This window comes from Mustelus asterias, chromosome 1 (assembly GCF_964213995.1).
Source record: "Mustelus asterias chromosome 1, sMusAst1.hap1.1, whole genome shotgun sequence".
In the NCBI taxonomy this organism is placed as follows: domain Eukaryota; kingdom Metazoa; phylum Chordata; class Chondrichthyes; order Carcharhiniformes; family Triakidae; genus Mustelus; species Mustelus asterias.
Genome location: NC_135801.1, coordinates 99,138 through 127,113, shown reverse-complemented (window position 1 = coordinate 127,113; position 27,976 = coordinate 99,138). Strand labels below are relative to the sequence as shown.

Sequence of the window (27,976 nt, the reverse complement as noted above, 5' to 3'; positions counted from 1 at the left end):
ACTGATTCCCCCTTCCCCCATTATCCTTTTAGTCCCAAAAGCTATATCTAATTTTTTCTTGAAATCAATGTTTTGGCCTCAACTACTTTCTGTGGGAGTGAATTCCATACATTCACCACCCTCTGGGTGAAGAAATTTCTCCTCACCTCAATTCCGAAAGATTTACGTGTTATCCTCAAAGCATGACACCTGGTCCTGGACACCCTCACCATTGGGAATCTACGCTGTCTAATCCTGTTAGAATTTTCTAAGTTTCTATGAGATCCCCTCTCACTCTTCTAAACTCCAGTGAATATAATCCTAACTGACTTAGTCTCTCCTCATATAAAAGACCTGTCATCTCAGGAATCAGTCTGGTAAACCTTCAATACTCCCTTTATAGCAAAGACATCTTTCCTCAGATAAGGGCACCAAAACTGCACACAATACTCCATTTGTGGCCTCATCAATGCCCTCTACAAGTGCAGTAAAAACACCATATTCCGATACTCAAATCTTCTCGCTATGAAGGCCAATATGCCATTTACCTTCTTTACTCCCTGCTGTACCTGCGCGCTTACTTTTAGCGACTGATGCACGAGGACACCAAGGTCTCACTGAGTATCCGCCTCTCTCAATTTACACCCATTCAAATAATAATCTGCCTTCCTATTATTGCTACCAAAGTGGGTAATTTCACACTTATCCTTATTATACTGTATCTGCCATGCATATGCCCACTCAGCCTGTCCAAATCACACTGAAGCATCTCTGCATCCTCCTCACAGCTCATCCTCCACCCAACTTTGTATCATCTGCAAATTTTGAGATAATACATTCAGTTCCCTTTTCCAAATCATTTAATATATAAAGTGAACAGTTGGGGTCCTAGCACAGATCCCTGCGGAACCCCACTTGTCACTGACTAACCAACTTTCTATCCACCTCAGACACTACCTGCAATTCTATGTGCTTTATCTTTACATAGTAGTCTGCTATCTGAGACCTTGTTGAAAGCCTTCTGAAAGTCTAATTAAACAACATCCACCAATTCTATTAGTCAACTCTACTAGTTACATTCTCAAAGGATCCAAATAGATTCATCAAGCATGATTTCCTTTTTGTAAATCCATGCTGACTTTGTCTGATTATACCACTGCCTTCCAAATACTGAGCTACGAAATCCTTGATAATGGACTCTAGCAAATTCCCCAGTACTGACATTAGGCTCACTGGTCTATAGTTCCCTGTTTTCTCTCTACTTCCTTTTTTGAATAGTGGGCTTACATTAGCTACCCTCCAATCTGTAGGAACCAGTCCAGAATTCAAAGAATTTTGGAAAATGACCACCAATGGATCTACTATTTTCAGGGCCACTTCCTTAAGTACTCTAGGATGAAGATTATCAGGCCTTGGAGATTTATCCACCTTCAATCCCATCAATTTCCCCAAAACTAATTTTCTACTAATGCCATTGAATGTCAAGGGGTGATGGTTAGATCCTGTCTTGATGGAGATGGTCATTGCCAGGTACTTGTGTGGCACGAATGTTACTTGCCACTAATGAGCTCAAGCCTGAATGTTGTCCAGGTCTTGCTGCATTTGGACATGGACTGCTTCAGTATCTAAGGAGTTGCAAATAGTGCTGAACATTGTGCAATCATCTGCAAACATGCCCTCCTTATGATGGAAGGAAGGCTATTGATGTTGCAGCTCAAGATGGTTGGATCTTGGAAATTACCCTGACAAATCTCTGCAGCAGTATGCTTTTTTAAAATTATTCATTCATGGTACATGGGCGTCGTTGGCTGACCCACATTCATTGCCCATCCCTAGTTGCCCTTGTAGGGCAGTTGAGAGTCAACCACATTGCTGTGGATCTGGAGTCACGTGTAAGCTAGACCAGGTAAGGATGGCAGATTTCCTCCCCCGAAGGACATTAGTGAACCACATGGGTTTTTCCGACAATCAACCATGGTTTAATGGTCATCAGTAGATTCTTAATTCCAGATTTTTTTTCATTGAATTCAAATTCCACCATCTGCCGTGGTGGGATTCGAAACGGGGTCCCCAGAACATTAGCTAAGTTTCTGGATTAATACTCTAGTGACAGTAGCACTAGGCCAACGCCTCCCTATAATATGGACTTAAGATGATTGACTTCCAACAACCACAACCATCTTCCTTTGTGCTAGGCATGACTCCAAACAGTGGAGAGTTTTTCCCTGAATCTCATTGACTTGAGCTTTGCTTGGGCTCTTTGATGTCACACATGGGTCAAATATTGTCCTGATGTCAAAGACAATCACTGATTCCCATGGGAACCCATGATTCACCTCAGGTCTTTTCTCAAAGTCATGGCTTTCAGTAACATAACCACAACTTTAAGTGAGGACTTACTGTAATGGTGTTACTGAGCCACTCTTGGCGTCGGACATTGAAGCCCCCCCCATCAAGGTGCAATCTGTGTTCTTGCCACCCTCACTGCTTCTTCAAAGTGGTGTTCAACATGGAGGAGTGCTGAGTCACATCAGTTGAGCGGGCGTTTTAGGTGATAACCAGCAGAAAGCTTCATTGACCACATGTGATCTGGTGCCATGAGCCATCATGGGATCCAGAATCAATGTTGAGGACTCCAGGGCAACTCCCTCCTGACTGTATCCAATTGTGCTGCTGCCACCTCTGGTGAGTCTGTTCTTCCAGTTGGATAGGATGTACACAGGGATGGTAATGTCTGGGACATTGTCTGCAAGGTATGATTCAGTGAGTATGACTGTGTCAGGCTGTTGCTTTAGTGGTCTGTGGAACAGTTCTCCCAATTTTGACACAAGCCTACTGATGTTAGTAAGAGGAACTTTGCAGGGTTGACAATGCTAGGTGTGCACTGTCATTGCAGGTGCCTAAGTCAATGCCAGATGTTCTGTCCAGTTGCATTCCTTTTTTGATTTTGTAGTTTTATGATACAACAGAGTGGTTTGCTAAGCCATTTCAGCGGGCATTTAAAAGTCAACTACATTGCTGTGGGTTTTGAGTTGCACGTAGGGCAGACCAGGTAGGGCGATAGATTTCCTTTCCTAAAGGACATTAGTAACCGACAATGTCAGCCATATTTCAGCTGTACAAAATCCTGGTTGAACCACACATGGGAAAATGTGAATAGTTGTGAGTGCCACACCTTAGGAAGAATATACTGGCCCATGAGGGAGCGCAGGGTAAATTTACCAGTATGATTCCTGGATTCCAAGGTTTAAATTTCAAGGAGAGATTACAAAAACTAGAAATGTATTCCCTTGAATTTAGAAGTTAAAGGAGTGATTTCAACAAAGTTTTCAAATATAAAGGGAAACACAGAGGATAGAGACAAACTATTTCCACTGGTTAGGGTTAGTGGGGCACTGTCAAAAATTAGAGGCAGTAGTGAAATGAAGTAACACTTTTTCATGCAAGGAATGGTAGAAGCTTGGAATATTCTTCCATAAGTTGCAGTTGGTGCACGACTAACTTTCATTTTAAATCTGAAGTTGATAGATTTTTGTTAACCTAAGGTATTAAGGGATATGGGACAGAGACATGTATATGGAGTTAGGTCAAGTATCAGCCATAGTCTCCTTAAATAATGAAACAGACTCAAATGATTAAATGGCCGACTCCTGTTACTATGGATCACTGAATACAGCAGCTAAACACCTTAAAAGAAAAACACTCAGATAATCACACCAGTATTAAAGATTTCATAACTCACCATCCCTAGTTGATTCAACTTTTCATCAATCGATCTTAAGATGTCACATGCTTTTGTAACATGACCTTTCAAGAACCAACAGAAATACAAAGAAGAATTTTTTTAAAGTTCAACATTATAGGATAAACTGCTAAAATTATATCTTACCAGATATTTAACAAAAATTAAAGAAATTAGTTTTTGTAAGCATGGTGGCACAGAGCATTGCTGCCTCACAGCACCAGGAATCCGGGTTTGATTCTCAGCTTGGGTCACTGTGCGAAGTTTGCATGTTCTCTTCGTGTCTGCATGGGTTTCCTCCGGGTGCTCCGGTTTCCTCCCACAGTCGTGCTGGTTAGGTGCATTGGCCACGCTAAATTCACCCTCGGTGTTTCCGAACAGGGGCCAGAGTGTGGTGACTAGGGGATTTTCACAGTAACTTCATTGCAGTGTTAATGTAAGGCTACTTGTGACACTAATAAACTTTAAAACTTTAAACTTTATGCCATGGTATCAATATCTACAGAGAGAGATGCTCACCTTGGACCAGATACAATTGTGCTATTGTCATCTTGATTTCAACTGCACTTTCTGGGTGTTGCTCCAAGAATTCCTTAAAGTTAAAATACGGTTAATGCTTTAAAATTAATAACTAATTGTGACACTTCAAAAAAGTTTACTTCACAGGCACGTTTTGAGGTTTAGAAACAATATACTGCCATAGATAAGCTTGGCAACCATTTCATACAGGAACAGGTCCCTGCCCTCAGATCACACACTGGGACAGGTCTCTGCTCACACACAGACCATTAGACGACCATAAAGCGTAAATCATTCAGCCCATCAAGGGCAGATCCCTGTACCCAGCTCTCTCACAGGGCAGATCACAAAACACAATTCATGGTGGATTGACCTAGGCACAGGATGCAACAAAATCACACCTTTCCCTGATGACCCTGTAAAGTTTTCCTCACTAATATCAGCTTGTGCCAATGTCCCCCAAACCAGTCAGGTGTGACGATACTGTGCCTTCAGGAAATGTATTTTAATTGTGTTTCTTTGCAGATTTTTTCAAGCAGCGCCTAGAATTTTATTTTGGCACTGTAATGTCTGTGACCAGTGTCCTCCAATTGTTACTGAAGCAATATAATGGATATCATGTTTATTTTTAATCAGGATTAATGCAGTGTCCTGGGGTTTTATGATCCTTTGGAATTGCTGGGTGGAGTATGATCAACAAATACTCCGTAGTGGGGACTGTTTTTTTCCCCACAGAAAATTCCCAGTTTTTAGTTTTGGTTTAGTTGCTGTTAGAAACTAGTGGAAAAAAACAGTGTTTTTGTCTCTCTCTCTCCAGAGGCATGCTGGAAATTCCAGGACTGGGAAGCCTCAGAGTTTTAAAACAACATTCAAAGGACCAATTCACAACAGGTGTTAAAAACCTGCAAAATCCAGCATCACGTGAACAGACTTTTTTTTTGCCAGGTCTAGAAAGGGCTGCATGTTTGTGGGTGTTGTTTGACTTGGAACGTCATAGTTAGCTCGCTGTTAAGGTTTATACTATATTATGTTTGATTCTTGTAATTCATAGAATCATAGAATCTATAGTGCAGAAGGTGGTCATTTGGCCCATCGAGCCTGCAACAATCCCACCCAGGTCCTGTGCTATCTCCATAACCCCACATATTTACACTCCTAATCTCTCTGACATTAAGGGGCAATTTATCATGACCAATCAACCTAACCCGCACATCTTTGGATGTGGGAGGAAACTGGAGCACCCAGAAACTGGAACCCCAAGCAGACATGGGGAGAACGTGCAGGCTCCACACAGTCACCCCAGGCTGGAATTGAACCCGGGTCCTTGGTGCTGTGAGGCAGCAGTGCTAACCACCATGCCGCCCGTTAATTAATTGGTAAAAGTTATGCTTTTTTAAAAGTTATATTTTAACTGTATTCTTGAATAAACTTCGTCTGACAAAAGCTTCCTAGTGAGTCACCTGAATCATACCTGGAATGAAACACCCTATGCTCACCCATGCCAAATTCAAAGGTAAAAACTTAGGGTCTAGGCTATCTTTATAAAACACCTTGGGAGTTTCTGCTCTGCGCCTCAACATTAGTTACAGCCTGACAAAGTTATACTCATGGAATCATACCTTATAGCCAATGTCCAATCTCATCCATCATTAGTTATGTCCTGATCCACCAGCAGGACCCACCAAAGGTACAGCACAGTGATATACAGTGGAATCGCCAACACTGACCCTGGACCCATATGTCTCCTGACATTAGGCCAAAAATCAGTAAGGAAACCTCCTGCTTATTACCATCTACCAGTCTCTCTGTACTACTCCATGTTAACCACCACTTGGAAGAAGTATTGAGGATAGGAAAGCCCCAGAATGAAATATGGGTGGGACTTCAATGTCCATCCAGAGTGGTTGGGGGTAGCACCACTATTGACCAAGCTGGCTGAATCCTGAAGGATAAAGTTGCCAGACTGAACTTGCTGCAGATGGAGAGAACAAACAGGGCAGGAATAATGACTTGACTTCATCCTCGCCAATCTACCTGCTGCAGATGCAGATGCCCACGAAAGAAAGTTAGAGGTTTCAAGCAAATTATCCAGCTCAGCTTCCACCTAAGGTCTCCGTCATCAGATATCATTCTTCAGCCAATTCAATTCATTCCACGCTAGATCAAGACACAGCTTAGTGCACCGGATACAGTAATAGCTATGGGTTCTGATAACATCCTGACTGCAAGACTGAAGACTTGTACTCCGGATCGTGCTGCATCTCTAGCCACACTGTTCCAACTACACTAGTTTCAACACTGACATCTACTCGATAATGTGGAAAATCTTCCAGGTATGTCCTGATCACAAAAAACAGAACAAGTCCAACCCAGCCCATTAGTGTTCTATTAATCGACTCACAACCATCAGCAAAGAATTAGATGGTGTTGTTGACAGTGCTATCAACAAACACTTACTCACCAACAAACCTGTTCACCATTGCCCAGTTTCTGTTCTGCCAGGACCACTTGAGACCTCAATGCAGCCTTGGACAAAAGAGCTGAATTTAAGAGGTGAAGCGAGAGTAATTGCTCTTGACATCAAGGCAGCATATGTGTAAATATGGCATCAAGAAGCCCAAGCAAAACTGAAATTAATGGGAATCAGTGGCAAAAGTCTCCACTATTTGGAATAATACCTAGCACAAAGATGATCATGGTTGTTGGAGGCCAAACATTTCCACCTCAGGACATCAAAGAACAAAGAACAGTACAGCACAGGAAACAGGCCCTTCGGCCCTCCAAGCCTGTGCCGCTCCTTGGTCCAACTAGACCAATCATTACAGGAATTCCAAAGCATTGTGTCCTCAGTCAATCTCCAGCTTGTTCATCAGTGACCTTCCTTCCATCCCAAGTTCAGAAATAGGAATGTTCATACATGACTACATTGGTCAGTTCCATTTGTAAATCCTTTGATAAAGCAGTCCATGTATATATGCAGCAAGATATTGATAACATTCAGGCTTGGGCTGTTAAGTAGCATCTATCATAGTACGGGCAGGCATTGTATAATCACCATTCTTTGACATTCAGTGGCATTTACCATTAACATTCTGGGAGCTCAGTACAGACCAGAAACTTAGCTGGACCAGCCTCATAAACATTGTGGCTAAAAGAGATGAGTGGCTGGGTATTCTGCAGCAAGAGACTCACCTCCTGACTTCCCAAAGTCTTTCCCAGGCACAAAAGAACAGCATGATGGAATACTCTCCAATTGCCTGGATGAATGCAACTCCAGCAACATGCAAGAAACTCCATGCCTTCCGGTATAAAGAAGTCTACTTGATTAGCACTCGTCTCAAAATTATTAAGCCCCCCCAACTACCGGTGCACCATGGATGCAGAGCGTACCATCTACAAGGTACACTGCATCAATTTTTCAATATTTGATTTATTATTGTCACATGTATTAGTATACAGTGAAAAGTATTGTTTCTTGCATTCTATACAGACAAAACATACCATTCACAGAGAAAGAAACGAGAGAGTGCAGAATGTAGTGTTACAGTCATAGCTAGGATGTAGAGAAAGATCAGCTTAATGCAAGGTAGGTCCACTCAAAAGTCTGATGGCAGCAGGGAAGAAGCTGTTCTTGAATTGGTTGGTACGTGACCTCAGACTTTTGTATCTTTTTCCCGATGGAAGAAAGTGGAAGAGAGAACGTCCAGGAAGAGAGAATGTCCAGGGTGCGTGGGGTCCTTAATTATGCTGGCTGCTTTGTTGAGGCAGTGGGAAGTGTAGACAGAGTACATGGATGGGAGGCTGTTTGCGTGATGGTTTCAGCTACATTCACGGCCCTTTGTAGTTTCTTGCGGCCTTGGGCAGAGCAGGAGCCATGATACAGAAGCCAAGCTGTGATACAACCAGAAAGAATGCTTTCTATGGTGCATCTGTAGAAGTTGGTGAGAGTCGTAGCAGACATGCCAAATTTCCTTCGTCTTCTGAGAAAGTAGAGGCGTTGGTGGGCTTTCTTAACTGTAGTGTCAGCATGGGGGGGACCAGGACAGGTTGTTGATGATTTGGACATCTAAAAACTTGAAGCTCTTGACTCTTTCTACTTTGTCCCTGTTGATGTAGACAGGGGCATGTTCTCCTCTATGCTTTCTGAAGTCCTTGACAATCTCCTTTGTTTTGTTGACATTGAGGGAGAGATTATTGTCACCGCACCAGTTCACCAGATTCTTTCTTTCATTCCTGTACCCTGTCATGTTATTGTTTGAGATCCGATCCACTATGGTGGTGTCGTCAGCAAACTTGAAAATCGAGTTGGAGGGGAATTTGGCCACACAGACATGGGTGTTTAAGGAGTCTCGTAAGGGGCTGAGAATACAGCCTTGTGGGACACCAGTGTTGAGGATGATCGTGGAAGAGGTATTGTTGCCTATCCTTACTGATTGTGATCTGTGGGATAGGAAGTATTTCTTCCACAGCACCTGTCAACTCCACAATCTCTACCACTGTCAAGAACAAAAGCAGTAAGGAGTCTAACAACACCAGGTTAAAGTCCAACAGGTTTATTTGGTAGCAAACACCACTAGCTTTCAGAGCACTGCTCCTTCGTCAGGTGAGTGGGAGATCCCACTCACCTGACGAAGGAGCAGCGCTCCGAAAGCTAGTGGCGTTTGCTACCAAATAAACATGTTGGACTTTAACCTGGCATTGTTAGACTTCTTACTGTGTTTACCCCAGTCCAACGCCAGCATCTCCACATCAAGAACAAAAGCAGCAGACACATGGGAGCACCACTTCCTGTAATTCCCTCTCCAAGTCACACACCATCTGCTATTACCACTCCTTCAGTGTTGCTGGTTAAAACCCTAACAGCACCATGGGCAGACTCTGACCATAGGGTCTGCAATGGTTCAAGGCATCACCTCACCAACACCTGAGCAAGGACAAAAAGCAACAAGCAATAATGCTGGCTTTGAACAAAATAAAAGACACTGATAAATGGTCCTGTACTCGCCAAAATGTTCCTAAACAAATTTTTTTGGATAAGATCAACAATATTATGAATTAATGGTAAGATATTTTCCTATTCTATACTGTGCCCTTGTTCATCTTTGAAATTCATTATAATATTTATCTTTAAGTATTTGTACTAATAGAAGCTCTTTGAAAAAGGCAAATGTGGTTTCTTTAAGGCTTAGTGTCCTAATGTATAATCTTAGTAGTGAATCATTGAGATAGGGGTCGGAGTTTTGAGCTTGACAAATCTCAGCTGGGATGAACTTGGTTATTTTCTGTAGTTCTAGATTTAGTCTGGGGAGCAGGGCAATACCAACAAAGATTTTACAGCACTGGCAGTTAAATCAAACATAACCGCTGCTATTTAAGAGTTCTACCCATATGAAGTAATACAAAATATTAAAAATGACTGATTTCCCCAGTAAGCCAAAGCATCATATTTTGAAATTTAATGATACAAAAGTACCCTAATATAAATCATCATGCAAGGTTTACTTTACTTGAGCTTAAGAAAGCTGCATAATAACAATCATCATCTGGATTTGAAAATGATGCATTGCTAAATGTCACAGACCTTGGTTAAGTCTGTTTCTCGCAATGTCACTCTATCCCAAGTCAAGATAAAGAAGCTTATTACACCTTTTATAAACAGCCCAAAGCGCTTCATATACAATGCAATATTTTTAACTGCTGTCAGGTAGACAATAATTGTATCCATTGTGCAGCAACAATCCACAAACAGCAATGAGATAAATAACCTAATTTCAGTGACATTTAATATGTAAAACCCAAATTGGATGTAAGCAAAGGCTGCAAGTCAAAAAAGCTCAATTTCTGAAAGCGACAACAGGGTTAGTAGAATTGACACTAAATCAAGGTTAGTTATAGCCTAAGGTTCCATTTACCCAAACTAGCTTACCTGCAGGAGCTGAATAGCTTTGGTATGCTGTTTCTCGCGGCAAAGTTGTGCTGCCTGAATTAAAACTGGTAGCGGAGTCTCTGGATTCTGCTTCTGCAAACCTAATGTTAGTTTTCGACACTGATCAGCCTAAGGATAAAAGAAATGCAAACCATTTATTTCTAACATAATGGTCACTGTTTTTGAAAAAAAACCAATTGTGATAGTTGAGTGGAGTCTTCTTTTGGGTCCTTTTTGACCAACAGTGGCAAGCATAGCAAGGACTCCAACAATGTCTTTCATGAAGCGTGAGGAAATAACTTACAAACAATACAGTTGGTCATCTTATGGTTGATTTTTAATCATTATTAATTTATAATATTCAGCATATTACATGAGAAATCATTAGAATCTAGATTTTGTTTTGATGGCAAATTAGTCAAAATCAATTTATCCCAAATGCAAAAAATATTTTGTACAGTTCCCTGGCTTAATATCAGGGACAGAAATATCAGAATGCACACTAGTGGATCACACTCCCAATATCAGCATGCTCAAAGTGCTCCATACTGTCAGAAACGCGCTCTAACACATCTCTACATATGACTTTATTGGCAAAATAAATCAAGATTGTAATTACAGAATTTCTTAAGATGACCTGGCTCTTTTATTTAAATAACATGCACCAATTCCTCAAACCTAGAGACTTCCAGCTTGGAAGTACGACTGCAGGGGCTATATTCTTCATATTACAAATATCAGTTTTACATGTCCAGTTACATTTGAAGAAAGGACAGAAGAAAGACACTGACATAGCTGTCAAAACGAATGTCCACTAAAACTTATTATTGGAAGTTCAAATCAAAGTGTACATCACACCAAGACATTGTTTGGTAAAGCAGGATTACAATCATTACCCTGTGTAATATTTTCACTCCCAAATTAATCCCCCAACCAAAACCACAGGTCTCTCCCCGTATCATTAATATGCTGCAAGACCCCTTAGTCCATGTCAGTGGTTTTACCAAAAGAGGGTGAAAGATTGTCTCAATCCAGTACAAGAATCGAGAAGACAGTGGTGTCATTGCACAACATATCTCTGAAGAAGTTTTAAGTCCCATTCTCTCTCCACCTGCCACAAAATGAGAGCCTGATAGTGAGACCAATGAAAATAGTGTAGTTTGATCATGCCCTTTTTAACTTCACTTGCCTGTTTTCACGTGTTTTTGACCAAAAATAAAATTTAAACTAATTTCCCTTATTTATCAAAAATGCATTGGCTCCAAGGTTTGTGATAAATTTCCCCACCTTAATAGCACAATGAAACCTGAAAATATACAACTCCATATCCTTAATTACACAAACCAAAAGGTGATGTCAGTTAGAAATCAGTGAATTTTTAACTTTGATGCAAGAATGATAATGATTTGCTTGAAGATTCCAGATTTGAAAATGTTCTTAACAATTTGGCTCAAATTATTTTATCAAACTATATTCAGTCAATAAACACATGCACCAATAGCCTTAAAGAACAAAACATAGGATGGCATTTTAAGAAAAAATTTCGAAGCACTGAACGAATGTGAAAACGGGAGAGAATCACGTCGATTTTTTGGGCGACCTCCCAGGTGCAATCGTACGGCACTTAGTTTAAATAAAAGCCCAGATGTGATTCTTGCCAATGGTGGTTGTGGGGGGGGGGGGGGGGGGAGGAGATCCCTCACACCCCAATCGCCGTCCTTGTAGAGTTCCCCACACCTGCCCCTATCGCCACTCCCACAGATCAACATTGGCCTCTGCAGAGATACCCCTTCCCTGCACCCCCGCGCAAGTCTCCCTGCCTCTTCCCCGTCATGGCCCCACCCCTTCTCAGGTCTCATGCCCTTGGCATTGCATCGGGCACTGCCAGGGTGCCCAGTGGGCAGTGCCTGGCTGGCAGTGCCCAAGAAGCACTGCCCGGTCCTGCCTCCTGACCACCCAGAGGCTTCAATGGCTTCCTGTTCTACTGGAGAGGCTATCACATCAGGTCTCCGCCGTTGGAGGCCAGTTCTGATTCTCGCCAGTGAGGACCTCGACCAGTGAGGGACTAAGTACAAAGATCACGAGGCATGAAACCAGACACAATCCTGACTTTTTGCCTCTCTCAATATCTTAATGGTGCAACAAGCCAGTAAGATCACGCCCATAGCCTTTGCAACTATATTTTTCTGTGCCTTGTTTCTTGATCGAAAAAAAATCATTTTTATTTCACAGTCATTGCGTCGGCAGCAATGAAAACACGACCAACCAACATGATGTGTAGAAATCCAGAACACTCCTTGCTGGCAGCTGCTCAAATAAATGGTCACTTCCACTTACATATATTCTTAGAACGACAGAATGGTTAGAGAACATTTGGTCTTTTACATAGAACAGTACAGCACAGAACAGGCCCTTCGGCCCACGATGTTCTGCCGAGCTTTATCTGAAACCAAGATCAAGCTATCCCATTCCCTATCATCCTGGTGTGCTCCATGTGCCTATCCAATAACCGCTTAAATGTTCCTAAAGTGTCTGACTCCACTATCACTGCAGGCAGTCCATTCCAAACACCAACCGCTCTCTGCATAAAGAACCTACCTCTGATATCCTTCCTATATCTCCCACCATGAACCCTATAGTTATGCCCCCTTGTAATAGCTCCATCCACCCGAGGAAATAGTCTTTGAACGTTCACTCTATCTATCCCCTTCATCATTTTATACACCTCTATTAAGTCTCCCCTCAGCCTCCCCCCCGCTCGAGAGAGAACAGCCCTAGCTCCCTCAACCTTTCCTCACAAGACCTACCCTCCAAACCAGGCAGCATCCTGGTAAATCTCCTCTGCACTCTTTCCAGCGCTTCCACATCCTTCTTATAGTGAGGTGACCAGAACTGCACACAATATTCCAAATGTGGTCTCACCAAGGTCCTGTACAGTTGCAGCATAACCCCACGGCTCTTAAACTCCAACCCCGTTAATAAAAGCTAACACACTATAGGCCTTCTTCACAGCTCTATCCACTTGAGTGGCAACCTTTAGAGATCTGTGGATATGGACCCCAAGATCTCTCCGTTCCTCCAGTCTTCAGAACCCTACTTTTGACCCTGTAATCCACATTTAAATTAGTCCTACCAAAATGACTTTTGTGTATCAGCAACTAATCTAACCATGCCTTTTTCCCTGTAGCTCTACAAACCTTTTCTCTTCAGATAATTATCCAAATCTCTTTCGACTTAAACGGCCTCCACCTCACTTTCAGGCAGTGCATTCCTAACCATGCACTGGTGAAAATGTTTTTCCTTATGACATTCTTACTTCTTTTGCCAATTGCCTTAAATTGGTGTCCTTTGCTTGTTGATCTATCAGCTAATGAAAGCAGCTTCTCCCTATCTACTCTGTCCAGAACCTTTGTGATTTTGGATATCTCATTCAAATCTTAATTCTTCTCTTCTCCAAGGATATCAGCATAGATACTCTAAACTATTCACAAAAATCAAGTTTCTCATCCCTGGAACCATTCTCATGAATCTTTTCTGCACCCTTTCTAATGCATTCACATGTTTCTTAAACTGTGATGTCCAAAACAGGACATTGAGGCTGAGCCAGTGTTTTATACAGGCTTATTGTAATTTCCTTGCTTTTAAGAACATAAGAACATAAGAAATAGGAGCAGGAGTAGGCCATCTAGCCCCTCGAGCCTGCCCCGCCATTCAATAAGATCATGGCTGATCTGACGTGGATCAGTACCACTTACCCGCCTGATCCCCATAACCCTTAATTCCCTTACCGATCAGGAATCCATCCATCCGCGCTTTAAACATATTCAGCGAGGTAGCCTCCACCACCTCAGTGGGCAGAGAATTCCAGAGATTCACCACCCTCTGGGAGAAGAAGTTCCTCCTCAACTCTGTCTTAAACCGACCCCCCTTTATTTTGAGGCTGTGTCCTCTAGTTTTAACTTCCTTACTAAGTGGAAAGAATCTCTCCGCCTCCACCCTATCCAGCCCCCGCATTATCTTATAAGTCTCCATAAGATCCCCCCTCATCCTTCTAAACTCCAACGAGTACAAACCCAATCTCCTCAGCCTCTCCTCATAATCCAAACCCCTCATCTCCGGTATCAACCTTCTCTGCACTCCCTCCAGTGCCAATATATCCTTCCTCATATAAGGGGACCAATACTGCACACAGTATTCCAGCTGCGGCCTCACCAATGCCCTGTACAGGTGCATCAAGACATCCCTGCTTTTATATTCTATCCCCCTCGCAATATAGGCCAACATCCCATTTGCCTTCTTGATCACCTGTTGTACCTGCAGACTGGGCTTTTGCGTCTCATGCACAAGGACCCCCAGATCCCTTTGCACGGTAGCATGTTTTAATTTGTTTCCATTGAGATAGTAATCCCATTTGTTATTATTTCCTCCAAAGTGTATAACCTCGCATTTCTCAACGTTATACTCCATTTGCCATATCCTCGCCCACTCACTCAGCCTGTCCAAATCTCTCTGCAGATCTTCTCCGTCCTCCACACGATTCACTTTTCCACTTATCTTTGTGTCGTCTGCAAACTTTGTTACCCTACACTCCGTCCCCTCCTCCAGATCATCTATATAAATGGTAAACAGTTGCGGCCCGAGTACCGATCCCTGCGGCACGCCACTAGTTACCTTCCTCCAACCGGAAAAACACCCATTTATTTTGTACTCTATGCCCCAATAATAAAGCCCAGGATCCCATATGATTATTCACACTTCTTCAATCTGCCCTGCCACTTGTGACTGTGCACATATACACACAGATTTATCTGTTCTTGTCCCTTTTATTCCACAAGCTTTAGAACATAGAACATTACAGCGCAGTACAGGCCCTTCGGCCCTCAATGTTGCGCCGACCAGTGGAACCAATCTGAAGCCCCTCTAATCTACACTATTCCAATATCATCCATATGTTTATCCAATAACCATTTGAATGCTCTTAATGTTGACGAGTCCACTACTGCTGCAAGCAGGGCATTCCATGCCCTTACTACTCTCGGGGTAAAGAACCTACCTCTAACATCTGTCCTATATCGCTCACCCCTCAATTTAAAGCTATGTCCCCTCTTGCTAGCCAACACCATCCGAGGAAAAAGGATCTCACTATCCACCCTATCTAATCCTCTGATCATCTTGTATGCCTCTATTAAGTCACCTCTTAACCTTCTTCTCTCTAACGAAAACAACCTCAAGCCCCTCAGCCTTTCCTCATACGATTTTCCCACCATACCAGGCAACATCCTGGTAAATCTCCTCTGCACCCTTTCCAACACTTCCACATCTTTCCTATAATACGGCGACCAGAACTGTACGCAATACTCCAAATGCGGCCGCACCAGAGTTTTGTACAGTTGCAGCATGACCTCCTGGCTCCGAAACTCAATCCCTCTACCAATAAAAGCTAACACACCGTACGCCTTCTTAACAACCCTATCAACCTGGGTGCCAACTTTCAGGGATCTATGCACATGGACACCCAGATCCCTCTGTTCATCCACACTACCAAGTATCTTACCATTAGCCCAGTACTCTGTATTCCTGTTACTCCTTCCAAAGTGAATCACCTCACATTTTTCCGCATTAAACTCCATTTGCCACCTCCCAGCCCAGCTCTGCAGCTTATCTATATCCCTCTGTAACCTGCCACTTCCCTCCGCATTGTCTACAACTCCACCGACTTTAGCGTCATCCGCAAATTTACTAATCCATCCTTCCACGCCCTCATCCAGGTCATTAATAAAAATAACAAACAGCAGTAGCCCCAAAACAGATCCTTGCGGTACACCAGTAGTAACTGAACTCCACTTTGCTTGTAGCTTGCTACAAACATTTTATCAAATCTCATCGACCCTGTTACCTCATCAAAAGACCCAAGCAAGTTCAACATGATTTACCCTCAACAAATACATGTTGGTTTCCCTTAATGGATCGCCATTGTACAAATGACTATTAATTTTGTCCAAAATTATCATTTCTAAAATCTTTCCGAACACAAGGTTGATGACTTTTCATCAGAACTGGGAAAAGTTAAAAATGGTTTTAAGCAAGTGAAAGAGGCAGGATCAGAGAATCCCTACAGTGCAGGAGGAGGCTATTTAACTCATCGCGCCTGCACTGACAACAACCTCACCCTATCCCCATAACTCCATGTATTTACCCTGTTAGTCTCCTTGACACTAAGGGGCAATTTAGCATGGTCAATCAAACTAACCCGCACATCTTTGGACTGTGGGAGGAAACCGGAGAACCCGAAGAAAACCCATGCAGACATGGGGAGAATGTGCAAAATCCACACAGACAGTGACCCGAGCCTGGAGTTGAACCCGGGTCTCCTGCGCTGAGGCAGCAGTGCTGACCACTGTGCCACTATGCCACCCTCGGATGGAAAAAGAATCTTACTCCAATTCCTGCCTATAATACTTGCTTAAAACCTGCTACATCTCTAGCTTCTTGCTGTTTTTATGGAAGATTGGTGACCTGAAATATTAAATTATTGTCTCTATCCTCAGATTCTCCCAGACCTGAGTATTTCCAGCATATGCTACTTACATTACGTAACAATGACAACTGTGTCAACAGTATGGAAAACAATCAGCATGCATAAATTGCTACAATGTTTGCAAAATGGACAAGAAAATATTATTGCAGTGGGAGCACAGTTATAATGAGGGAGACTTACAAAGCAGATGATTTTCACATTACCTGATTTGTATGCATCGCTAACAAAGCCTTGTTGAATTCGACAGTTTGCATCTGTTTCTGAGTCAGTTTATGCTCCACTCCCTCTGTATTGGTCAGTTTTACTTTTTTCTTTGAATCAAACACATTTTGGTCCTACAACAAATAGTTTCAGATTTGGATTAGAAGCTTTCAGCTCAGAGACATGATGCTATAAACAGGAACACTGCTAATTTCACTTGTAGAAAAGATGTGAAATTATTGAAAGGTAAAGCCAAGACACACATTCATGTGAAGATATGGGCTAGGAGCAGGAGTAGGCCATTCCAGCCTTCTCCACCACTCAACAGATCATGGTTGATCTGACTGTAACCTCAAGCCCACATTCCTGCTTATCTCCAGTAGCCTATCACCCCTTTGTTAGTCAGAAATCTATCTATTCAAAGACTCTGCTTCCACTGCCTTTTGAGGAAGAAAGTTCCAAAGATTCATAACACTGAGGAAACATTCTCATCTTGGTTTTAAATTATTTTAAATGGTGACCCTTAGTTCTAGATTCTCCCACAAGAGGAAGATTGGGGTACACGGAGTTAGGGGTAAGGTGTTGGCGTGGATTGGGGATTGGCTATCTAACAGGAAGCAGAGAGTTGGGATAAATGGGTGCTTTTCTGGTTGGCAGTTGGTGACCAGTGGCGTGCCGCAGGGATCGGTGCTGGGGCCTCAATTGTTTACCATTTACATAGATGATCTGGAGGAGGGGACTGAATCTAGGGTATTCAAGTTTGCTGATGACACGAAGGTGAGTGGGAAAGCGAATTGCGTGGAGGACGCGGAAAGTCTGCAGAGAGATTTGGATAGGCTGAGCGAGTGGGCGAGGATCTGGCAGATGGAATGTAACGTTAGCAAATGTGAGGTTATCCACTTTGGAAGAAATAATAGTAAATTGGAATATTATTTAAATAGAGAAAAATTACATCGTGCGACTGTGCAGAGGGACCTGGGGGTCCTTGTGCACGAATCGCAAAAACTCAGTCTGCAGGTGATCAAGAAGGCGAATGGAATGTTGGCCTTTATCGTGAGGGGGATAGAATATAAAAGCAGGAAGGTCTTGCTGCAACTGTACAGGGCACTGGTGAGGCTGCAACTGGAGTACTGTGTGCAGTTTTGGTCCCCTTATTTGCGGAAGGATATATTGGCCTTGGAGGGAGTGCAGAGAAGGTTCACCAGGTTGATACCGGAGATGAGGGGTGTAGCTTATGAGGAGAGATTAAACAGATTGGGTCTGTACTCGTTGGAGTTTAGAAGGATGAGGGGTGATCTTATAGAGACATATAAGATAATGAAGGGGCTGGATAGGGTAGAGGTGGAGAGATTCTTTCCACTTAGAAGGGAAACCAGAACTAGAGGGCACAGCCTCAAAATAAGGGGGGGCCGGTTCAGAACAGAGTTGAGGGGGAACTTCTTCTCTCAGAGGGTAGTGAATCTCTGGAATTCTCTGCCCATTGAAGTGGTGGAGGCTTCCTCGTTGAATATGTTTAAATCACGGGTAGATAGTTTCCTGATCGATAAGGGAATTAGGGGATATGGGGAGCAGGCGGGTAAGTGGAACTGATTTGCTTCAGATCAGCCATGATCTTGTTAAATGGCGGGGCAGGCTCGAAGGGCCAGATGGCCTACTCCTGCTCCTATTTCTTATGTTCTTATGAAACATTCTCTCCACATCCACCCGGTCAATACCCCTTAGGATCTTAAAGGTTTCTTACTGGTCTCTTACTGTTCTAGTCTCCCACAGATATGAGCCTAGCCTGTCCAACCTTTCCTGGTATTAGTCTTGTAAACTTACTCCGAAATAAAACAGAAAATTCTGGATAAATTCGGCATGTTTGGCAGCATCTGTGGAGAGAAATAGAGTTAATGTTTCAGATCTAAATCATCCTTCGACAGACTTGTTCATATCATTTAGATCTAAAACATTAACTCTGTTAGAAGAACAGAAAAATGCTGGAAAATCTCAGCAGGTCTGAAAGCATCTGTGGAGAGAGAATAAAGCCAACGTTTTAAATCTAGATGAGCCTTCGTCAGAGCTTAGAGGAAAGATAGTCGGCATAGATTTATGCTATGAGGATAAGGAGAGGTGGTGGAATTGGACAAAGGGAGAGAAGGGCCAAAGGGAGAGAAGGGCCAAAGGAAGAGAATGGCCAAAGGGGGGACTAAAAGGGTTAATAGTCTCACAAGTTTAAGAATCTCACAGCCTGAAAAACAAAGGTCTTATAAGAGCCGTCACAGACAGACACCAAGGCCATTAGTCTGGCAAAGCACATAAATCAGACATCTGTAACTGGAAAATGGGAGTGATCCACAGATACAGAAACGAGCGGTACTATGAAGTTTTCACACTGATTGGATATTACAAATGAAGCAACCATAAAGTGATTGTGATTGGTTTCTGCTAATTACTTGTAATTGATTTTGAAAACTTTGTATCTTGGAATACGCCATTCTGGCTCGCTACAAGGATGTGAACTGTCGCTTCCCAGTGTCCTTGCTGTAGTTTGTATTAAAACAGCTGTTTAAGAAAACTCTATTACTTGTCTGGTTACTCGGAGAGTAAAGTTGCGATCAATTAAAAAGGCTGAGACCAAAGCCCGCAACAAACTTCATACCTTTCAGTAAATGATTCTTGGCCATGGACTGATAAAGTAAGTACCTTGTTGAGGGTGATGATGTTATTGGCAGTTACAGCAAGCAGTCCAACATCTGAGGGCCTGTAAAAGAAGAACAAAATATAGATATGACTCGGCGACTCAGGAACATACATTGAAATGTTCTAAATGTATGATCCCCAACTCTTTATCGCTTACTTCAATTTGATCACTTGGTTGTAAAGTTGCAAAGCATCATCACTCCGCCCCTGAAGTTGCATAACATAAGCCATCTGAGCATGGATTATTGCCAGTTCGGTATCAATCTCTTCATCGCTCATATCCTAGGAAGGATATTCAGTACGAGTAGGTTATAATTATGAGAACTCAAAAGGAAAATAAATTAATCTTTTGAAAATAAAGTTAGCATTTGGAAAGATTATAGAGTACATTCTAAGCAAGTATCACACAACAATTAATCAGGATTTAAGTATCAACTTATTACAAAGGCTCTTCGAAGTTTCAACCAGCTCAACTTAAAAGTAAACCATTCCTGTATGCAACGTCCATTAAAATGTTCAATATATACCAAATATTGACATTATCTTTGGTACTGATATTCATGTACTCCCATGTTTGAGATAAACATTGCCTTTGCTCCAAACTAACAATATCACTAACATTATATTTTCAAATTAAAGGAGGCAATAAGAGATAAATATTAGATAATGAAGAGGCTTGTTACATGCTCGCCCAGTGATTCACTGAAGGTGAGTTTCCAATCTCACCCAAGTGACACCGGATGGGAGCCAGGTATCCTTCTATCCTTAAAGCAACAGCTGCTGCTGCAAGGATTGCACGCGGAAGCTGTCATGTGCAAAAGGGAAAGAAAAAAGTATTGTGTAAAACTAAAAATGAAATATAACTACTGGAGCATTTTGACAAATTTAAAAAGGTAAACTGCAAGCAAATATAAAACAACAGACCTTAATTACAAATTTTAAAAAGTTCTAAAGAACTCAGAAAAATGTAAAAATAAAATATATGCGCAAAAGTCTATTGGAACTCATCACGTATTAACGCTTTCTAATAAACAAAGGAGGAAATAAAGAGTAGGAATTAATGAATCCTTTTCAAAATGGCAGACACTAACTAGTGGGGTCCCACGGGGATCAGTGCTGGGACTCCAGCTAGTCACAATATATATTAATGATTTGGATGAGGGAACAAAATATAACATCTCAAAGTTTGCAGGTGATACCAAGTTAGGTGGGAGGGTGAACTGTGACGAGGAGGCAGAGATCCTTCAGCGTGATCTGGACAGGTTGGGTGAGTGGGCTGATCAGTGGCAGATGCAGCATAATTTGGATAAATGTGAGGTTATTCACTTTGGAAGCAAAAACAAGGCAGCAGATTACGAGGAGAGTGTGCAGCGGGACATGGGTGTCCTTGTGCACCAGTCACTGAAGGTAAGCATGCAGGTGCAGCAGGCGGTAAAGACGACAAATGGTATATTGTCCTTCGTTGCAAGGGGTTTAGAGTACAGGAGCAGGGATGTGCTGTTGCAATTATGCAGGGCCTTCATGAGGCCACACCTAGAGTATTGTGTGCAGTTTGGTCTCCTTTTCTGAGGAACAATGTTCTTGCTCTCGAGGGAGTGCAGCAAAGGTTTACCAGGCCAATTCCAGGGATGGCAGGACTGATGTATGAGGAGAGATTGACTAGATTAGGAATATTTTCGCTGGACTTCAGAAAAATGAGGGGGGATCTCATAGAAACTTTTAAAATTCTAACAGGACTTGACAGGATTGATGCAGGGAGGATATTCCCGATGGTGGCTGTGTCCAGAATCAGGGGTCACAGTCTGAGGATTTGATATAGCGATGAGGACCACCAGAGGATACAGCAGGATATAGATCAGTTGGAGACTTGGGCGGAGAGATGGCAGATGGAGTTTAATCCGGACAAATGTGAGGTAATGCATTTTGGAAGGTCTAATACAAATAGGAAATATACAGTAAATGGCAGAACCCTTAGGAGTATTGATAGGCAAAGGGAGCTGGGTGTACAGATACACAGGTCACTGAAAGTGGCAATACTGGTGGAGAAGGTAGTCAAGGCGGCATACGGCATTGCTTGCCTTCATCGGCCGGGGTACTGAGTTTAAAAATTGGCAAGTCATGTTGACGCTTTATAGAACCTTAGTGAGGTCGCACTTGGAATATAGTGTTCAATTCTGGTCGCCACACTACCAGAGGATGTGGAGGCTTTGGAGACGGTACAGAAAAGATTTACCGGGATGTTGCCTGGTATGGAGGACATTAGCTATGAGGAGAGGTTGGAGAAACTTGGTTTGTTCTCACTGGAGCGACGGAGGTTGAGGGGAGACCTGATAGAAATCTACAAGATTATGAGAGGCATGGACAGAGTGGATAGTCAGAAGCTTTTTCCCAGGGTGGAAGAGTCAATTACTAGGGGGCAAAGGTTTAAGGTGCGAGGGGCAAGGTTTAAAAGAGATGTATGAGGCAGATTTTTTACAGAGAGTGGTGGGTGCCTGGAACTCGTTGAGGGGGGAGGTAGTAGAAGCGGATACAGTAGTGACTTTTAAGGGGCGTCTTGACAAGTACATGAATGAGAAGGGAATAGAGGGATATGGTTCCCAGAAGCGTAGGAGGTTTTAGTTAAGTCAGGCAGCATGGTCGGTGCGGGCTTGGAGGGCCGAAGGGCCTTTTCCCGTGCTGTAATTTTCTTTGTTCTTTTGTAGGCTGTTTAGGACCAAGATGAGGGGGCATTTCTTTGCCCAAACAGAACAAAGAACAAGAAAAGCACAGCACAGGAACAGGCTCTTCGGCCCTCCAAGCCTGCGCCGATCTTGTTTACCTATCTAAACCAACCGCTTATATCCCTCTCTTCCCTGTTTGTTCATATGCGTATGAGTGGTGACCCTGTGGAATGCATTACCACAGGAAGTAGCTGATGCCAAAACATTGAATGTACTCAAGAGGTGGCTGGACATAGCACTTGGGGTGAATGGGATCAAAGGTTACGGGGAGAAAGCAGGATTAGGCTATTGAGTTGGATGATGAGCCATGATCGTGATGAATGGCGGAGCAGGCTCAAAGAGCCAAATGGTCTCCTCCTGTTTCTATCTTCTATGTTTCAATGTTTCTATACTTTTTGTAACTTTTTAACCCTCCTTCCTTGAAGGTGATTATTTAGATGATATATTTTATTGGTATATTGTCCCATTGATACCGACAACCCTCTGGTACATCATTAGTTGTTAGACCACCACAGTTTGACCAGATCAGCAACCACATATATAAACAGGTGTCCACTTGATAGCAACTGGGAGTGGAACCCTTGCTGATTTCCCCAGCTTAATCCAGGTTACTAAAACAAAAAGAACAAAGAAAATTACAGCACAGGAACACGCCCTTCGGCCCCTCCAAGCCTGCACCGACCACGCTGCCTGATTGTACTAAAACCCCCTATTCTTCCGAGGACCGTATTCTTATATTCCCATCCTATTCATGTATTTGTCAAGACACCCCTTAAAAGTCACTATCATATCTGCTTCCACTACGTCCCGCGACAGCGAGTTCCAGGCACTCACCACCCTGTGTAAAAATCTTCACCTTTGGCAGAAAATTATATCATTCTTAAGGAAGCCTCATAAAACAGAAACACAGGTCAGATATAGATCTACAACACCATAGTGTGAATTCATCAGCTTACATTCCTGTTGGGAGCATAGGATTGCTAAGTAAATAGTCTTATGAAGTACTGCAGAGCTGAAAAAAAAACAGGTTGTCCTTTATACTCCAATTCTGGAGCGATTCTGCCTAATCAATTTTAAACTCAATTCACGCATGATTAACATCAACAAACATCACACAACTTATTTTAGCAGTTGAAAGACTCACAGTATCCTCCGAATATGATTGCCGACAGAGTTCTAAAACAAAACACAAAGCATGATAATAAATACAAAATTCAGACTTTTAGTCACTGCTACTTATGCTTCGTTGGCCTTATTATTTCTAATGTTATAACATGTTAAATCCTTACATCAATTTATTTCATGTAAAGTCTACTCACCTTCAGCTTTCTGAAGTTTATTCATTGCCTGAGGTAGCTTGCCCTCGCCAATCAAGGTGCAGGCAGCATTGTAACACAGTTCATATGAAGTTTCAGGCAAGCCCAAATCATCCTATGCAATAAAACAATTAATTTTTGAAAACAAGGAGAATTGTTCAATCTAGCTACTACAGAGAAGCAGAGTTCAGTAAAAAAAATTACACATTTTATTTGCAGAGTTAATAATCGACATACAATAGCTAAGAACAGAACAATGCTCAGAATTCAATGTATCCAGAACCAGGGTTGAGGCTTGGGTGGAACGCTCCTTCAATACACCAGTTGTTTACCTGTCCTACTTCTGATACTAACTGAACTACTGAGAACTTTGAGGTTTATTTGGTGTTTCTGATTTCCAGTTCTCTAAGATTTCTTATTTCCTTTCATCTCTTCACAGTACTGTGGTGGCCATTTTGGATCTTCAATCTAATGTGGACGAGAGGGGTCAGGTTTTCCATACTGTTGCATTTTAAATAACTGAGGTTCTTGAGCACATTGACATGGGAATGGACCAGTTATTGGAGCTGTTGGCAGCCTTAAAAGTGGATAAATATCCAGGTCCAGATGAACTGTGGCACAGTGGTTAGCACTGTTGCCTCACAGCGCCATGGACCCAGGTTCAATTCCCGGCTTGGGTAACTGTTTGTGCCGAGTCTGCACATTCTCCCCATGTTTGAGTGGGTTTCCTCCGGGTGCTCCAGTTTCCTCCCACAGTGCAAAAGATGTGCTGGTTAGGTGCATTGGCCATGCTAAATTCTCCTTCAGTGTACCCGAAGACGCCAGAGTGTGGCGACTAGGGGATTTTCACAGTAACTTCATTGTAATGTTAATGTAAGCCTACTTGTGACTAATAAATAAACTGAACTTAACTATGCCCTAGACTGCTGAGGGAGGCTAGGGAGAAGATTGCAGGGGCTCTGACCCAAATTTTCAATTCCTCTCTGACCATGGGGAAGGTGCCAGATGATTGGAGAACAACTAACGTGGTTCTGCTATTTAAGAAGGGCTGTAGAGATAAACCAGGGAACTACAGACCAGTGAGTCTCACATCAGTGGTAGAGAAACTATTAGAGAAATCTCTGAAGGAGAGTATCTCCACTTGGAGAGGCAAAGCTTGATCAGGGATAGTCAGCATGGCTTCGTCAGAGGGAGCTCATGCCTAACAAATTTGATTGAATTTTGTGATGACCAGGTGTGTAGATGAGGGTAGTGCAGTCGATGTAGTTTATATGGATTTCAGCCTTTGACAAGGTCCCACATGGGAGACTTGTAAAGAAAGTAAATGCACATGGCATACAGGGTAATTTAACAAAGTGGATTCAAAATTGGCTCAGTTATAGGAGAGAGGGTGATGACAGAAGGTTGCTTTAATGACTGGAAGCCAGTGTCCAGTGACATACCATAGGGATCTGTGTTGGGCCCTCTATTATTGGGCATTTATATAAATTACATTGAGGACTGTGGGGGTAGGATTAGTAAGTTTGCAGATGACACAAAGATTGGATGGGTGGTTAACAGTGAGGCGGAGTGTCTTGGGCTATAAGAAGATATAGATGGAATGGTCAAATGGGCAGATAAGTGGTAGATGAATTTAACCCTGAAAAGTGAGAGGTGAGACACTTTGGAAGGAGTAATTTGACAAGAAAGTATTCAAAGAATGGTAGGACACAAGGAAGTTCTGTGGAACAAAGGGATCCTAACACGTTTGTCCACAGATCTCTGAAAGCAGAAGGGCATGTTCGTAGGATTGTGAAAAAGGCATATGGGACACTTGTCTTTATCAATCGAGGCATAAATTACAAAAGCAGAGAAGTCATGTTGCAGTTGTATAGAAATTTGGTAAGGCCACAGCTAGAGTACTGTGTGCAGTTCTGGTCACTACATTATAGGAAGGACGTGACGCGCTGGAGGGGGTGCAGAGGAGATTCACCTGGATGCTGCCTGGGATGGAATATTTAAGTTATGAAGAGAGGTTGCATAAACTTGGGTGATTTTCGTTGGAGCAGAGAAGACTGAGGGGCAACCTGATCGAGGTGTACAAAATGAGAGACATGGCCAGAGTGGATAAGGAGCAGCTATTCCCCGTGGTTGATGGGTCAGTCACAAGAGTGCATAGGTTTAAGGTGAGGGGCAGGAGGTTTAGGTGGGATGTGAGGAAAAACTTTTTTATCCAGAGGATGGTGACGGTCTGGAATGTGCTGTCTGGGAGGGTGGTAGAGGCGGGTTGCCTCACATCCTTTAAAAATTGGATGAACACTTGGCACATCATAACATTCAGGGCTATGGGCCAAGTGCTGGCAGATGGGGTTAGCTGGGTGTTCAGGTGTTTCAAATGTGTTGGTGTGGACTTGATGGGCTGAAGGGCCTCTTCTGTATGATTCATTTTGAGGAATCCACCTGCCTGCGTGCGCGAAACTCTGCACAGCATAATCCCACACAGAAAAGACAGCCCACTCAAGCAGTCAGAAATGGAAACAACCCCAGTTTGCATTCCTCAGTATTACAGATTATTCTGGACACAAGTCTTTTCATTAAAAGCATCCATCCAGTCCAGCTGACACTGACCAAAGTGCTTCAGTTACTCTCTTTTGTTCTTTGATGTAAATGAAACAATAAGATACGGCAGAACGCAACTGTTTACCGCACTTATTTCTGATGCTTGCTGTGGGCAAAGAAACTTGGAAAAATATGAAGTGCAAATGAGCAACTGTTTGCTTGAAAAGTGTAGCTCATAAAGACAATCTTTCACACAACGATGACAGCAATAACCCATTTCAAAATTACAGCATATGTCTCAACATGACCAGTTTTATACTATTTTGTATCTTCTCATCTGGGGAATTATACATAAGAGCAGGAGTAGGCCATCCGGCCCCTCAAGTCTGCTCCGCCATTCAGTAAGATCATGGCTTATCTTTTTGTGGATAACAAAAATAACAATTCCATTTCTACAAAGTCTCATCAAAAATGAAATCCATACATTTGGGTCCACGATTAATGCAGTTTTTATATGCTCTGCTCAGCTCCACTTAGCTATCCGCTCACCATAGCCCTTAATTGCCTTACTGTTCAAAAATTTATCTATCCTTGCCTTAAAAACATTCAATGAGGTAGCCTCAACTGCTTCATTGAGCAGGGAATTCCACAGATTCACTACCCTTTGTGTGAAGAAGTTCCTCCTCAACTCAGTCCTAGCTCAGTCAGCTCCCCCTTATTTTGAGGCCATGCCCCCTAGTTCTAGTTTCACTTGCCAGTGGAAACAACCTCCCTGCTTCTATTTTATCTATTCCCTTTATAATCTTATATGTTTCTATATGATCTCCCCTCATTCTTCTTAATTCCAATGAGTCTTGCCTCAGTCTACTCAATCTCTCCTCATAAGCCAACCCTCTCAACTCCGGAATCAACCCAGTGAATCTCCTCTGCACCCCCTCCAGTGCCAGTATATCCTTTCTCAAGTAAGGAGACCAAAACTGTACACAGTACTCCAGGTGTGGCCTCACCAGCACCTTATACAGCTGCAACATAACCTCCCTCATACAAAGAACAAAGAAAAGTACAGCACAGGAACAGGCTCTTCGGTATTTCAAGCCTGTGCCAATCATGATGCCCTAAAGAAAAAACCATTTGCCCTTACTCAGTCCGTATCCCTCCATTCCCTCTCTATTCATGTACCCATCCAGATGTCTCTTAAATGTTGCTAATGTGCCTGCTTCCACCACATCCTTTGGCAATGCATTCCAAACACCCACCACTCTGCATGAAAAACTTCCCCTGCGCATCTCCCTTAAACTTTCCCCCGTTCACCTTCAACCTGTGGCTCCTTGTAATTGACAAAGCCTCTGGCTATCCACCCTGTCTATACCTCTCATAATTTTGTAGACCTCTATCAGGTCTCCCCTCAGCCTCCATCTTTGGAGTGAAAACAATCCTAGTTTATTCAATCTCTCCTCATAGCCAATACATCAAGAAACTAAATACTGGGGTATCTTCTTCTCAGCCATAAAGTAAAGTAAGTTGCTAACTGATACAGTCTCCTTCACTCTTTAAAAGAGACACGGTGAGGGTATTGCCCAGTTTGATAAGTTAATAAATTTTGAAGATATTTTGGCTGCTAAGGGAATAAGGAATATTGGGATAGTGCGGGAAGGTGGAGTTGAAGTAAATCATCCATGATCTTGTTGATCAGCAAATCAGGTTTGAAGGGTCAAATGGTCTACTTTCAATCTTATTTTTATGTGCTTGAGTAGCCATCATCTGTCCAGATTTTGACATGGTTTGGTCAATGGTGGCCCCCCAAGATGTTGCTAG

The 27,976-nt window shown here is 42.6% G+C and overlaps 1 protein-coding gene across 3 annotated transcripts in view; it reads right to left on the bottom strand.

Annotated features, from left to right (window-relative positions):
- The window catches only part of srp72 (signal recognition particle 72), a 104,736-nt gene that overhangs the window by 32,372 nt on the left and 44,388 nt on the right, over positions 1–27,976 (bottom strand). For all 3 annotated transcript variants that reach the window (XM_078201604.1, XM_078201540.1, XM_078201683.1), the window contains exons 5-12: positions 23,627–23,738; positions 23,452–23,483; positions 19,745–19,869; positions 19,591–19,648; positions 16,908–17,039; positions 10,167–10,295; positions 4,241–4,313; positions 3,722–3,786 (exon numbers count right to left, since the gene is read on the bottom strand). In XM_078201604.1, coding sequence (XP_078057730.1) covers positions 3,722–3,786; positions 4,241–4,313; positions 10,167–10,295; positions 16,908–17,039; positions 19,591–19,648; positions 19,745–19,869; positions 23,452–23,483; positions 23,627–23,738 — 726 coding nt within the window. The remainder of the gene's footprint in view (positions 1–3,721; positions 3,787–4,240; positions 4,314–10,166; positions 10,296–16,907; positions 17,040–19,590; positions 19,649–19,744; positions 19,870–23,451; positions 23,484–23,626; positions 23,739–27,976) is intronic.